The sequence below is a fragment of the Phocoena sinus genome, chromosome 12 (genome assembly GCF_008692025.1).
Source record: "Phocoena sinus isolate mPhoSin1 chromosome 12, mPhoSin1.pri, whole genome shotgun sequence".
Lineage (NCBI taxonomy): Eukaryota > Metazoa > Chordata > Mammalia > Artiodactyla > Phocoenidae > Phocoena > Phocoena sinus.
This window is the reverse complement of record NC_045774.1, coordinates 78,492,035-78,508,534: the sequence shown is the minus strand read 5'-3', so window position 1 is coordinate 78,508,534 and position 16,500 is coordinate 78,492,035. Positions and strand designations below refer to the sequence as shown.

The following is a 16,500-nucleotide window of genomic DNA, read 5'->3' as shown; positions in this document are numbered from 1 at the left end:
ACCTATGCCTGGTCAATAGGACATCCATTTGGAAGCAACCAATTTGAAATGACGTATTGAAATAAACAACAGCTGAAACATCAGCTGGTCTGTCTGTGCAGGACGCTTCCTATCAACACAAATGTGGTGAAGTGGAAAGAGTAGAGAACTTGGCTCTCAGAAGACTAGGTGTCAGTCCCGTGACTGTTGCTAGCCAGCGGTGTGACCTCATCAAGCCACTTAACTACTGTAGTACCTCAGTGCTCTCACCTGAATTGTGAGGGAGAAGAAAAGTTGTTCCCTAAGGACCTTTCCCAAGTTATAATTTAATAATCTCAAAATGATGCCCCAGAGGATTGTGCTTTATGTTCCCACACCTGTCTCTTGTAAGCCACAGCCATCCTTTTTTTTTTTTTGGCTGCGCTGCATGGTATGTGGGATCTTAGTTCCCCGACCAGGGAACCTGTGCCCCCTGAAGTGGAAGCGCACAGTCTTAACCACTGGGCCACCAGGGAGGTCCCCACGACCATCTTTGAGATCACTTTTCAGAAATGTCTGAAACTCAGCGATGTCTACTTTGTTTCCGGCCTTGAAAGTGAGCCCTCTCCTTCATGAACCAACACCCACGAACCCAGAGAGGGCACAGATGCAAACTACAATCTCCCAGGCTTGGCCCAGACCTGCTTTTCCTTTGCCCCTGTCCCCACCCCACCAGAATTTTGACACTGACCCAGACCCACATGTTGGTACCCCTTCCAGTAACCGCCCCCCCCGCACAAGGTCATTGTGAAAATAAAATGAAATTTTATACAAAGTGTGGAACCGCTCTCTCCTGTTTTCTCCCACCTACTTTGACTAGGCTCATTCTCTATGTCTTAGCATTGCTTTGGCCCCTGGTGGGAATTCCCTGTCCTCAGCTAGTGTGCAGACAACTAGCTGCTCCTTTCTCCCAAATCATTCTCCTCTTCTTCACGGGAAAGAGGCTGCCCAGCTAGAGACCACATTTCCCAGCCTCCCTTGCAGCAAGCTGTGGTCACGTGACCAGTTCCCACCAATGGAATATGAGTGTAAGAGATGTGGGCAACTTTGGCATCACTTGCTTAGGAAATTGCTTGCCCTGGGCTTCCTCTCTTTCCCCTTCTCACAGTGGAAACAGGGATGTACTGGTGACCCAGCTTTGGCTGCATGAGTGAGGAAACACCCTTGGGGTTGGCAGAGTTATAAGATGAAGGGATTGTGAGTCCCTGAATGACGTCATAGAGCAGAGCTGTTGCACCCACCCAGTGAAAGAGAAATACGCTTGTACTCTACTTAAGTTACTGTATTCTTGATCTTTTCATTATGGCAGCCCAGCATGTACCCTAGTTAATACACCTGGGTTTGGTACCCTGGGACTCTGTTCCTTGAGATTGTCCCAATATCTACTCACCTCATTTGGGGGAGGGGGGAATAGCACAAAGTCTTACTTTAGAGTTCACCTGAAGCATTGGTGTTTATGTGGTTTTAATTTGCTAATGATTTAACTTATATGTAGCTTACAAATATTTTCCCTCTTATTTTCAAAAATTCTGTAATCTTTGTGCTGTGCATTGTGTACTTGAATTTCATTAGCCGTGACTGTGTAGAGGTTCATAGTTCAGCAGTTTTCACTGTGTATGTATTTCTAGTACATGTGAGTTTGGGGGGTGTTTCATAAATCAGGGTTATATGCCACCATGATTGTCTTCTCACTTTCTGTGTTAGGGCTTGGGATGCTAAGCCATTTAGTCAGTTTTTTTTTTTTTTTTTTTAGTTTTATGAGAATTTAAGGGGAACTAAAAAAAAAAGATTTCTTACACTTGAACTCTCGGCCTCACTTGTGCTGGACTTTTCTAGCCTTGAACCCTTTATTCAGATGGCTGGAAAACAGCATGTGGCATTATAACTTAGGGAAAGTCCACTCATATTGTTTATAAATTCCAAGTTCAGTCCGTGAGTGGCTATGTATTATTCCTGGGAAAACTAAATCGGGAGGAACTATAATGAAAAGGTCTTAAAAATAAGTTTGTTCCCAGGACTCTGGGCGGCAGTGGCCCATTGGATCTGAATCCATCTCAATGCTCTAGCTGAATGCCATCGGCAACAGCTATCTCAGAGGCTTGTCTCTTCCACCTAGCATTGCTCAAGACAACCAGGGATTATAGTATAAAATAATAGCAAAAAAAAAAAAAAAAAAAGAAAGGACACACACAGATAGCTGTATGTGGTGTCCACTCACCAGCTGTGTGAATCGCTGCTCCAGAGCTTGGTACTCCAGCGAGCTCTTGTTGAACAGGTCAGTGGAGAAGGGCATGTTGGCCACACGCAGACTGAAGAACACCACCAGCTCTCGGCCCCTGGTGGCGACGGTCATGGCGCTGGTGGTGATGTACTGCAAAGCTGGGCCAGGAGTGATGTTCTCCAAGAAATGATCCAGGGTGGAAACATACCCACTGAATCCCAGTACCTCAGAGGATGCGTGAGTACTGGCGAGATCCGTCCCGTCTAAGTCTCCGACTGTATCTTGACTGCTGATACTCAACCTGCTGTCTTCTGAAGATGCAGGTAAACGTGAAATTTCCTGAGCCAATTGGCTGATGGCAGAATAATCATCAGTGGGGATGGTTAGCCGTGGGATTAGTACTGTCTGGTCAAGGGAAATTATGTCTGTGGCACTTTGATCAGTCTGAGAAAAGATGCTCGATGCAGTAAAAAAAGGTCGAGTTTCTGATAGGGAGGTAGAGGCCACAGCAGGTGGAGACCAAGAACTGTCCATGGAGGAAACTCCTGAGACCGATTCATTATGTCCAAGCATCCCCGCAAAGAATAGAAAGCAAAAAAGAAAATCCAAAGTTAAAATTACTTTTGGAAAAACAGCATTTGACAATCTTAATGTCATATTTTATTTTATTTATTTTTAAAGTTCTTCGATTTTATTCCAGTTTTATTGAGATATAATTAAAGACAAATTGGTACAGAAAGGGTAGGCAGCCCTGTGTCCACACCGAGGGAGACAGAGGGTGGGTCTCTATAGCCATTTTATTCAGGCCCAATACTTCTGGATATGTGAGACTGAAAGAGCACCAATTGCCTAGAATTACAGGAATTACTTACTGCCCAGTGAGACACAGCACATCTAGGGACCAGGTGGTCAAAAAGGACTAGGTCAGCAGGTGATGGCACACCACAGATGGCTTTGGGGTAGACTTGGATCCCGCATCCCCATCTGGACCTCCCAGACAATTAGCTGTGCTCTTTTGGCCTGGAGTTTTATTCACCTTCCAATCATGCAAACCTGAATTTTATGTAATTGGATTTTTGGGGGGATCTCAGTTATCACATTTTGGTAGTTTCATCAATTAAAATTTAAATTATGCTTTTCCAAAATTGGATAATCTGACTGAATAACTTGCCTATTTGCAAAATGATATGGAGAGCGTGAAGATGTGGGTTACACATATAATTTGAACTTTGTATTGGCCGTACAACTAAATATTGGGTAATATTTAAAGGTTTTTTTCATTCCTACATGATTATACCTTGATAATACCACCACTTTGCATTGCTTTCTTGAGTAAGTACATATTGAACTACTGAAGTCCATTCCCTTTTTGGTGCAAAATTAAAATCAATAAGTATTTATGAACTAAGAAAGTGGTTATATGAAGCTTTCAGATATTTCAATAAACCTAAACCTAGAGCCACTGATAATATTTAAGGCATTAGGTAGATCAAAACAGGGAGCTTTCTGTGAATACTTCGGTGGCATTTTGGCAAATATGTGGGAAAGCTGTGTTAAAGTCCAAATGCTAAGCATGATGAATGGACTGTCTGGATGCAGATATAATCTTTGGACTCTCAGTCAGCTAATTTACTAGAGTGCAATCACCCGAACTGAAAATCCAAGTAATAAACAGCTCTGAAAGGTAGAATCATATTACTTTTATTAGTTTCTTAAAATAAAACCTGTCTGTGGAGAATTTAACCAGATTTCAGAGAAGCACGCCCTTTTCTTCCACCTGGGGAGGATGCCTGGGTGTGTCTACCCATAATTCACTCAACTATCAGAAATGATGTTTTGTAACATCCAAGATCTTTCTAGATATACACTCGTAGTTTTATTCAAATCTCTATTGCCATGGACTGAATGTTTGCATTCTCCCAAGATTTATATGTTGAAATCCTCATCTCCAATGTGACAGTATTTGGAGGTAGGGTCTTTGGGAGGTAATTAGGTCAAGAGGGTGGAGCCCTCATGAATGGGATTAGTGCCTTTATAAATACAAAGAGACATAAGAGAGATGATCTCTCTCTCTCTCTCTGTCATGTGAGGATACAGAAAGAAGGCATCTGTGTGCTAACCAGAAAAAGCCCCTCACCAGGAATTGAATCATCCAGCAATTTGACCTTGGACTTCCCAGCCTCCAGAACTGTGAGGAAGAAGTTTCTGTCATTTAAGCCACCCAGTCTATGATGTTCTGTTATAGCAGCCCAAGCTGACTAAGACATCCTTGGAAAGATCTGGGATAAATAAATTGAAGGCTTCAAGTACTAACAGTGGTTTGATTTGACTTTGTGCTGGGGGGAAATGCATTTGAATCTGAGCTCCTCAGCGCTCTTCCAGATGGTCAGGGTCAGGGAAGAAGCACACTGACAGGTGTCTTCTTTCTGCTCCAGGCCAGCATCTCATTACTCATACCTTTCTCAGTACAGAGATTTTAGTCAGATTAAAACAGTCTGTTACATTATGTCATCAACCAGCAAACAAGAATTTCTAACTCTTAACCTTTGTGGCATCTTTTTAAAAAAATTTTTTATTTTTTGGCTGTGTCGGGTCTTAGTTGCAGCACGCGAGATCTCTTGTTCAGGCTCACGAGCTCAGTAGTTGTGGTGTGTGGGCTTAGTTGCCCTGCAGCATGTGGGGGGCACTTAGCTCCCCGATCAGGGATCGAACCTGCGTCCCCTGCATTGGAAGGCATATTCTTTACCACTGGACCACCAGGGAAGTCCCTGTGGCATCTTAACATTAATCATTCACAATAAACCCAACCAAGTTATTTCACTGATAGAACCGTTGGCTATTTAAATGTACATTGTTAGATAAAATACAGGATTCCCACTGGAACGTACTTATACTAAAACGTTATTTGTTGTTTATCTGAAATTCAAATTTAACTGGTTATCTTGTATTTTTCTTTGCTGAATCTAGCAGCCCTATTTAAGTGTGATTTTAACAGACCCCTCACAGTCTCTCAGCTTGATATTGAAACTACTAAGGCTATAGTCAATTCTTTTGAAACAAAATATCATCCAGACATTACCACCACTTATAAATGTCTTTAAAATAATTATTCATCAGATTCTTAGGCAAAAGCCATGCCAGCAACAAAGGCCATCCTGACCCTAAGTTTTTACACTGCCATTTATTTCACCATGAGGTATGCAAAACAGACTCCAGATAACTTGACTTTTTAGCTGTCACGTTAGAGCATGCGTAGAGTTCTCATGAGGGCATGAGGTATGTTTATATGTATGTGTGCCCCGGGGGGGCCGCTGGTAGAAGCCCAGCTGCTGGGTGTAAAGGAAAAGGCTATTTTGGTCACTTTCTGGGCAGGTGATCTTCCCGCAAACAAAGGCCACAGATGAAATGCTCCAAACCAGAGTGGTTGAACTCAGGTCCAGCTGAAGCCCAAAGTGAGATAAGCCGGTAACAGGTGAGGATGGGCTCAGTGGGGGCAGCCAGGAGCCCCACTAATAGCCAGAGGAAGGCACAGAGACGTGTGAGGCAAGTGCAGATTAAAGATCGTTCTAAATGCCGCTGGAAAGGGTCACACATCTACATGTACCCACTAATCATAAACATCCGGTGGTCACCTGGTTTATGTTTAAAAACCTAAAAACAAAGATTCCACAGTCTCCTCTAGATCTTCAAGTGACGTGACCAGCAAGTTCTTAATTCTCTATCAAACAAATCCATTCTTATTTATCACAACAAAAAAGTCATCTTCTTTTTCGGCATATTATAGAGATAGAACATATGTGTTTACTATTCATTCATTCAGCAAATAGATATTGATGGCCTACTATGTGCCAGACACTGTTCCAGGTGCAGGGGTACATCAGTGAACAAAACAGATAAAAGTTTCTGGCCCCAAGAAGGTTACTATCTAGTGGAGGAAGACAGAAAATAAACAAAATAAGCAAAGGGAAATATATTCTATACCAGGTGGTGATAAGAGCTAATGAAGTAGCATGAAGCAGGAAAGAAGGTGGGAATGCTGGGTTTGCAATTTTATACGGTGGTCATTGAGAATGCAATATTTGAGCAGGACCTGAAGGAGGTGAGAGAGTTTAGCCATGCAGCAAATGCAAATGAGAAAGCCAGAGAAAGAAGGGTGTCTGTATTGCTCTAGGAACAGCTAGCTGTGAGGGCAGCATGGTCAGAATAAAGTTCTATACTCTCAGTTGAGAGTGAGGGTGACTGAAGGTATTTTTAAACACATAAATTCTCCAAAAATTCCTCCTGGGCACCTTTTCTTAGGATGTGTTTACCTAAAATGATAGGGTAAACCAAGAAATAGGAAGACATGGGGTACTGAAGAAAAGTGAGGGAAATCTCCAGGAAGAAGGTGAAGGGAAATCCCCATCTCAGAGAGATGGGTACTCGAGGTGTAAAAGGAAACTAAGTACATGCGATGCTTGTATCACCAAGCCCTCTGCCATTGTACCAATTTTTTTTTTCTAACTTGAGAAAACTACTAATGGATGTGCTGCTAAGAGAGTGAACTCGGAGGGGCCTGAGATCTAGGGATCAGGGAGTCCAACTCAGGAGAAAGGCCAAGGAAATTTTAAGGATGACAGAAAATGGAAATCCCAGGTGACAGCTGTTCAAAAGGCCTGGAGAGTAGTAGTCCAGGAGAAAGAGAAGGTCTTTGAAAATTGGAAGTGATAAGTTACCTGATGTGGAAAATTCTACTGGAAATTTCAATGCAAAATTTGAAAAGAATTGGCAATAAGTACAAAGAACGTTAAGCAAATAAAAAAATCAAAGAAAACATTAATTCCGGGAAAACAGAAAGTAAACATATTTAGAGCAAATAGGCCAGCTGTAAATAAGTAATGGAAACATCGAACATTGATTCAATAATAGTTATTATCATATTGATAGGGAAGGGTGTTGTAAGAAGCTTAAATCCTTATTTGAAATAATAGGAAGTCAGTAAATAATGTATAAAACAGATGAGTCAAAAGATGTATATTATTTAAAAATATGGCAAGAATAAATGCCAGAAGAAATAGCTGAGTTAAAAGGGAGTACTTTTGGTAAGTGGGACTGCACAGTGGGGAAGTGTGAGATAGCAAAATGCTGTATTTGTCAGAATACTTCAATGATTTGGCTTTAGAAGTATTAAACGTTTTATTTTGAGACAACTGAATATTCAAATTCAGTTCTAAGAATAGTAGAGAAGGGCATCAGTGAAAATGGCAGAAGAAGAAACTCCAAAAGTCAAGTTGTCCTTCACATTTGAAAGTTACAGGTAGTAAGTAGCTGGGATACAATAAGAAATATATATTTGCCTCAGCCTCCAGTTCCTGACCCAGAGCTCCTAAATTTCTGAACCTTGAGCAACAGCTGGAAAAGTATGCCATCAAACCCATTCCAGGGAGAAATTGGGAGCTGTGTGTGTTTGCCGGCTCCCTCTGTGCTGAAGCCCAGGGGAAGGCCACAGGAAGTGCTTGGTACCCATTTAAAATTGCCTCTTTTGTCTTCTGTTGTTCTGGGGGACTGTGAATGCTGAGCTCCATTGGCTGCCAGAGCTGGGTGATTTGGGAACCAGTCCCTCTGATGGCAGCCATAAAAGTTGGGAAGCCAGTTTTTAGCTGGTTGATCAGAAGTACCAGTGACAGCCTGGGACTTTGGTATCTACAGTAGGGACCAGTCTTGTGGATCTGAGCTCTTTATCTGTGGGCTCTGCATCAACTTGTGTGTGTGTGTGTGTGTGTGTGTGTGTGTGTGTGTGTGTGTGTGTTTGTGTGTGTGTGTGTGTATAATATCAGTATTCTAATCTGCAATGGGGACATTAGATGCCAGTCTCTTTACAGGGAAGCTTTTAGAAAGGGTGTGTGTTTGTGTTTATGGTGGGAAGAAGGGGAGGAGTGAGTAGAAGGAAGGACTGAGAGACAGACATAGCTTGTGCATTTAGGAACATGGTTTCTATCCTCAGCGTTGCCACTCTGAATTGTATTTACCTAACCTAGGTTGCCGTAGGCAACTTCCATGCTAGGTGTCCCCAACCCAACCAATTCAGTACCGCTTTTTCTAACAAATACTTGGTAATGCCCCCTTATGATCCTGAATGAGTTTCATCAAGAATATAACCAAGCAAATACAAACTTTCAAAAAAGTCAATGCATTGTTCAAACTGTAACATAAACGGGGGAAGGGTGGGGGGAAGGGATAGATTGGGAGGTTGGGATTGACATGTACACACTGCTATATTTAAAATGGATAACCAACAAGGACCTACTGTACAGCACAGGCAACTCTGCTCAATATTATGTAACAACCTAAACGGGAAAAGAATTTGAAAAAGAATAGATACATGTATATGTAAAACTGAATCACTTTGCTGTACACCTGAAACTAACACAACATTGTTAATTAACTATACTCCAATATAAAATAAAAAGTTAAAAAAACTGTAACATAAATGAGAAATAAAAGGAAAATAATGTATAATAGCACAATATGTAACTCAAAAGGCATAGCACCATAAGACATAATAAAGCAGTTAGATTCCTATATGTACTTATATGTAAACGTCTATAAACATGATTGTGGATTCCACAGCTACAATGGCAGACAGATTCAGATGTTGTATTGGCCACATAAACACAATGATCACTACTGTCATAAGAGAAGTAGTGATTTCCTGAATTGGTGGCTAACACTTCATAAAGTTCATTATACACATTGGTTGAATTTGCAGAAAGCTCAGGTTAAATTAAATTTTGCAAAATACATTTTGCAAATTATACTTATATAAAAAAAGAAGTGTCAGGAAAGAATGTAAAGGACTTAAGTTTCTTATCTAGTGCACTTTCTGGGTTTTCTGATCTATACAGGTCTGTGCCTTTTATCATTTTTGCAATCTTTTAGTTGTAGTATACTTAGAGTAATGCAAATTATTCTTGTCCATGAAAGACAAAGGGTTTTCATCAGGTGGGATATAATTGACTATTTCCGTGTGGCTATTGGCCAGCTTTGCATAAACTTGTAAATTTATTTCCTCATTTTTAATTGCTGATTGTGTTGTTTGAATTCTCCTTCAAACTGGTCATAACGTCTTACTTGTTTCCTCATTAGTAATTTGCTAAATATAATCTTTGACTTATGTTCATTTTATATTTATATGAGAGTAATGATTTTACCTTTTAATAAAGTTTTACTTTAACAGGAGTTAGGTCCAGGCTTAGAAATTTACAGTTTTCTGCCCCCCCCATATACATGAATATCTAGCAAGATATACAAAAGTATTAGTGGGTATACAGACTGCCAACAAACACATGAAAGAATGCTCAACATCATTAATCATTAGAGAAATGCAAATCAAAACTACAATGAGATATCATCTCACACCAGTCAGAATGGCCATCATCAAAAAATCTAGAAACAATAAATGCTGGAGAGGGTGTGGAAAAAAGGGAACCCCCTTGCAGTGTTGGTGGGAATGTAAATTGATACAGCCACTGTGGAGAGCAGTATGGAGGTTCCTTAAAAAACTACAAATAGAACTACCATATGACCCAGCAATCCCACTACTGGGCATATACCCTGAGAAAACCATAATTCAAAAAGCGTCATGTACCAAAATGTTCATTGCAGCTCTATTTACAATAGCCCAGAGATGGAAACAACCTAAGTATCCATCATTGGATGAATGGGTAAAGAAGATGTGGCACATATATACAATGGAATATTACTCAGCCATAAAAAGAAACGAAATTGAGCTATTTTTTTAGGTGGATGGACCTAGAGTCTGTCATACAGAGTGAAGTAAGTCAGAAAGAGAAAGACAAATACCGTATGCTAACACATATATATGGAATTTAAGAAAAAAAATGTCATGAAGAACCTAGGGGTAAGACAGGAATAAAGACACAGACCTACTAGAGAATGGGCTTGAGGATATGGGGAGGCGGAAGGGTAAGCTGTGACAAAGCGAGAGAGTGGCATGGACATATATACACTACCAAACGTAAAATAGATAGCTAGTGGGAAGCAGCTGCATAGCACAGGGAGATCAGCTCAGTGCTTTGTGACCTCCTAGAGGGGTGGGATAGGGAGGGTGGGAGGGAGGGAGACGCAAGAGGGAAGAGATATGGGAACATATGTATATGTATAACTGATTCACTTTGTTATAAAGCAGCAACTATCACACCATTGTAAAGCAATTATACTCCAATAAAGATGTAAAAAAAAAAAAAGAAAAGAAAAAGTATTAGTGGAAGCAGATAAATCCTTTGTTGTGTGGTATTGTCCTGCATATTAGAGAATTTCTCTTCCCACGAAGGATTAGCAGTGCCTTCCCATTACTGAGGCAACTAAGAAGTGTCTCTGTCACTCACATTCTCAAGACATATCCTGCAGGGCAGTATTGCCCCATTGAAAATTACTCTTGACAATGTTGAACTTGACCTTTTCCAAAAAATAGCTATGGTTAAGAACTCTCACTCACCTCAACCCTTTTGCTTTCTGAAATCTCCCCACCCTTTTTTGTTCTGGGGAAGGGTTAACTGCAAAGAATCCCCCTTCCTCATGTGACTTGGGTGAGACTCACTGTGCACTTTCTCCGGACTCCCGTAAGACTCAGCCTCTATGAAACCTCAGCCCACTTTTTCTGTTTGACACATTCCTCATTAATGAATGTTCCCCCTATTGTAATAGTCTGAATGAAAGTGTGTCCTTAATTGTCTGGTATATTTTGTATTACACACTGCTCTAAGCTCTAATTTTACCAAATTATATGTACATATGAATCCTTCATCCATTCCTTAAAACAATCATCCCTCACGTTTATTGAACACATACTAGGTACCAGTATAAAATGGTAATTTAAATCAATTGCTAGAGATGAATTTATGGCTGTTTTTAAAGCATGTTGGCTTAAAGTCAAGGACTAGAACAGCAAACCCAGAGAAAAGTAATTTTTCAGTTAATCCAATGATCATTTTTATGGAGAGAACCAGTGGAATTATTGTTTAAAAGTTTGCTGGAATCCTGCTTTTTTCCTAAAATTAAGCTTTCTGTATATTCAAGAAAGCATGGAAGAAGAGTGAAAAAGCACTAGACTTATTTGAATATTTGATTCAATTCTGCTTTCACTTCAATCATTCGTTCATTTAATGAATATTTATTGCATATTGAGCTGTGCCAGGCATGCTGTTATTGTTTGGTTACATTGTATGTACCAGGCACAATTCTTTTTTTTTTTTTTTTTTAGATTTTTTAAACTTTTTTTTTTTAAATTGAAGTATGGTTGATTTACAATGTTGTGGTAATTGCTGCTGTACAGAAAAGTGACTTATTCATACGCATGTATACATTCCTTTTTTTTTTTTTTTTTTTTTTTTTTGCGGTACGCGGGCCTCTCACTGTTGTGGCCTCTCCCGTTGCGGAGCACAGGTTCCGGACGCGCAGGCTCAGCGGTCATGGCTCACGGGCCCAGCCGCTCCGCGGCATGTGGGATCTTCCCCGACTGGGTCACGAACCCATGTCCCCTGCATCGGCAGGTGGACTCTCAACCACTGCGCCACCAGGGAAGCCCTACATTCTTTTTTATATTCTTTTTCGTTATGGTTATCCCAGGAGATTGAGTATAGTTCCCTGTGCTGTACAGTAGGACCTATTGTTTATCCATTCTATATGTAATAGTTTGCATCTACTAACCCCAAACTCCCAGTCCATTCCTCTCCCCAGGCACAATTCTAAGCATTGAACATACTAACTAAACCTTCACGAGAACCCCATGAAATAAGTACTGTTATGACCATTTCACAGATGGAAAACTGAGGCACAGAGAGAGGTTAAATAACTCGCCCAAGGCTGCAAGTAGTTAGCTGGGGTTTGGATGCACACAGTCAGACTCCAGAACCCTCCTCACGGCACTGCTGACACTAGAGTGGTGAATATGGCAGACCCAGCGCTTGTCTTCAGGGAACTTTCCATCTTCAAGCAGTAACTATACAATCACAAGTGTGCCAAGTGCTGTGAAAGAGGACAACTGGCGTGCTTTGGGAGACATAAAAGGGAGGCCTAACTCTCATTAGCTGGAGTGTCTGTGTTTGTGAAAGAAGACTGATAAGACTGATAAGCCCTGCTGGCTTTAGGGATGTGGTGACAGCAAAGCCAAACACAAGAAAGCAAAATTCAGCAAGTGCGATTCTTTGAGCCACAAACGGTTATCGTTTGTAGAAACCGAGCTGGGGTACCCTGGAGATGAAAGTCTGGCTTTAGGAGAGAGTGTCTTCAGAGAATGGCCTTAAGCAATTTTGACTGTGTACTAATAAAATCAAAGCAAGAGATATTTTTAAAAAATAATACAAAGATTTTAGTGCAGATTTGGAAAATTGTTTACTTCACAAAAAGTTTTCATCAAAACACCGAAGGTATGTTTAATGAGGATTTTCTTAATTGCAATAAATATTCAACAGCTTAAATGAAAATAAAGTTGATTGAAAAGTCAAACATGCATTTTAAGGGTGATCAGAGAATATTGATTTTTATGCAGATATTTTTCTACCAGTAAATGGAAGAAATGCAGTCTGGATAAGAATTTTAGAGGAATGCTGCCTTTTCTTTGGGGAAAGTGGGAAGCTATAAAATCACAGGGGAATCAGATCTAAAATGGAGCATCTCTATTGGCTTGGAAATGTGTGTGCCAGGAACACATGCTCCCTCAGGGCAGAGCCCAGGCCTTCGTTTAAGGGAGCTCCTTGCCCAGAGGACTCTGCACAAGCCAAATAAGGACTAATGTTTGGTCTGTGAATGAGAAGCTGACAATTAGGGCTCAGTTAGTGGTGGTCAGTCACTGGCGTGCACCCAGCTCCTAGAGCAGGCAGAGAATATGGGTTATAAAATGGGGTCTGGCCATATCCTAAGCACATCTGAAATACGAGTTCTCTTCAGAGGCTAACTCTGATGTCTTGAAAAAGCACATGAAAACATGCTCAACATCACTAATTATTAGAGAAATGCAAATCAAAACTACAGTCAGGTATCACCTCACACTGGTCAGAGTGGCCATCATCAAAAAGTCTACAAACAATAAATGCTGGAGAGGGTGTGGAGAAAAGGAAACCCTCCTCCACTCTTGTTGGGAATGTAAATTGGTACAACCATTACAGAGAACAGTATGGAGATTCCTTAAAAACTAAACATAGAACTACCATATGATCCAGCAATACCACTACTGGGCATATATCCGGAGAAAACCATAATTCGTAAAGACACATGCACCCCAATGTTCTCTGCAGCGCTATTCACAATAGCCAAGACATGGAAGCAACCTAAATGTCCATCAACAGAGGAATGGTTAAAGAAGATGTGGTACATATATACAATGGAATATTAGCCATAAAAAGAAGGAGATAACGTCATTTGCAGTAACATGGATGGACCTAGAGATTGTCATGTTGAGTGAAGTGAAATCAGTCAGAGAAAGACAAATACATATGATATTGCTTATATGTGGAATCTAAAAAAATGGTACAAATGAACTTATCTACAAAACAGAATAGAGTTACAGATATAGAAAACAAACCTGGTTACCGGGCATAAGGTAGGGGGGGATAAATTGGGATATTGGGATTGACATATCTACACTATCATAAATAAAATAGATACCTGCTGTATAGCACAGGGAACTCTCCTCGGTACTCTCTAATGACCTCTACGGGAAAAGAATCTAAAAAAGAGTGGATGTATGTATGTGTATAACTGATTCACTTTGCTGTACACCTGAAACTAACACATTGTAAATCAACTCTACTTCAATAAATATTTTTAAAAAAATGAATGTAGTTTAGTTTGTGTTAGAAAAAATTGTGAAAGACTGTGATATGGGTGTAAAAGATTACTGGGTGTCTTTTCAAAGGAATTATGAGCACCAGTGGGCAGATTGTGGGAGGTTATCTAATTTTAGAGAGTTGTGTGCTTTTCATTGTCTTTGGGCTATTTTATAACTCCATAAGCTATGGAACTAAAGGTTCCTACTAAAGGTAGGGAACTAAAGGTAACGCAATAATTGTAGTCCACAGAGACGCAAGTGAAGTTCGTCTGATGGGGAGGCCATTGATATCCCCCCTCTGGAAGAGATGATTTCAAACATTATATTTTACTGCTGGGTAGATTTTGACCAGTTTTGCGTCAATTTGCAAATTTGTGCCAGTATTCTTGACTGCCTATATCAGGGGTTGGCAAACTTCTCCTGAGAAGGGCCAAATGGTAAACATTGATGTTTTAGGCTGTATAGCTCATCTGGTCTCTATTGCAACCACCCAGCTATGCTATTGTAGCTCTAAAATAGCCATAGCAGGTCAAGGGGCTTGACTGTGTTGCAGTAAAACTTATTTATCGGTGTTGAAATGGAATTTCATGTTATTTTCACACGTCATAAAACATTATAATTCTTTTGATTTTTTTCAGCCATTTAGAGATGTAAAAACCATACTTGACCTGCAGGCTGTTGGGAAACCAGTGGTGGGCTGGGTTTGGGCCACAGGGCTTTCAGTTGTTGATCCCTGGCTTATATTTTGCCTGTCTTTGAATTCTCTTTTTTTTTTGCGGTACGCGGGCCTCTCACTGTTGTGGCCTCTCCCGTTGCGGAGCACAGGCTCCGGACGCGCAGGCTCAGCGGCCACGGCTCACGGGCCCAGCCGCTGCGCGGCATGTGGGATCTTCCCGGACCGGGGCACGAACCCGTGTCCCCTGCATCGGCAGGCGGACTCTCAACCACTGCGCCACCAGGGAAGCCCTGTCCCTTCCTTCTTTGAGATGAGATTTTCCCCATGGACCTCTGAACTGTTTTTATTAGTGGCATATTCCTGCTGGGAAAATTTACTGTTTGGTCCTCGATGTAGAAATACAAGGAAGAAGAGGCAAACATGTTGACCTTAGTGGTGTAAAGTTCAGCTGAGTTTTCCTTACAAATCTTTCCAAGTCTTAATTATTATCTTTTCGTCTTGAAGTGGAGCAAATTAAATAACACCTTGGCCAGGCTCTTGTGGTTGAGAGTTAGGAAGTAAAATGTTTTGGCTGGGAGAGTGGCTTATTGCATATTTCCTCCACTTCATGCCTCCACATGAATCCTTGTGGTATTAATACATCCCACGCGGTGGAGCTAATTAAAGCTGTTCAGCACTCTCATTTTGACAAAAGTATTTACCAATGAGGAATGCCACCTTTCATGTGAGGCTGTCTCTGGAGATGCATGAGGACCGATACACAGAGAGGTATATCCTCCGGGAGTTTACCGTCTGACACCAGAAACACTGATGGACCCAGTAAAGTTGACAACAGTAACAAATAGTTATGAACCCCCAAGCATGTGCCAGACACTGTGCTCAGTGCAGCAGTTTTTTTTAAAAAGGGATAAGAACTCGTTCTTTCACTTCAGGAAGTCAGTCTTGGAGGGACCCCAGAGATGCATACCAATTATTTCAATACCGAGTGGTAAATGCCTGATGGAGGTATATATACTTTTTTGTTTTAGAGTCAGGGAAAAATGGTAATTATGAGTCTTTTCAGGTAGCAGTTGGGAAAAGCTTCACAGAGGAGGTAGCATGTTGGCTGGAACTTAAAGTATGAGTAGGAGGTCATCAGGCTAGAAGGATGGATGGGTATTATAAGCACAAGAGAGAATAATTTGTGCAAAGCCACAAAGGCATGACTATGGATGACATATTATGGCAATGGTGAGCACAATGGCCAGAATAGATAGCTGACCACTGTTTCTGTACCACTTAATTGGCTCTCTCTGAGCTGCATTTTTAGGTAGCGCAAAAAGGGAAATAATCAAATTAACCCATCAACTCTGACTTTCATGGAGGTATTATGCTATAAATGTGTTCATTTACTCCTTTAACTCATTTAATATATATTAATTGTCTCTCTAGATGTGCCACACATCTGGCTTGACACTGAAGATGATGCAATGAGTAGAGACAGACCGAGTCCTTGACCTCATGGAATATAAGCGCCCGGGTTCTCTAATGGGTTCATTCAGTTTAGCTCATATCCAGATTAATGCAGGGAATTAAAGGCAAGACAATGTCCAATAGCAGAATAGCTCTGCCTAAAGTTTGCTTTTTCACCGTTTCAGATATTGCAATTTATTGAGAGATCTGGCTTACATCTTAAATGGAATGTCTAGCAAGTGAGAAACTAATCTGGGAGGGAGAACAGTAAAGCGCTTCTTTTTTGACAGGTCAGATCGTCATTCT

At 40.8% G+C, this 16,500-nt stretch overlaps 1 protein-coding gene across 2 annotated transcripts in view; it reads right to left on the bottom strand.

Moving 5' to 3' along the window:
- IMPG1 (interphotoreceptor matrix proteoglycan 1) overlaps nucleotides 1–16,500 on the bottom strand; it is a 90,668-nt gene that overhangs the window by 26,304 nt on the left and 47,864 nt on the right. For both annotated transcript variants that reach the window (XM_032651512.1, XM_032651513.1), the window contains one exon: nucleotides 2,237–2,765. In XM_032651512.1, the coding sequence (XP_032507403.1) occupies nucleotides 2,237–2,765 (529 nt within the window). The remainder of the gene's footprint in view (nucleotides 1–2,236; nucleotides 2,766–16,500) is intronic.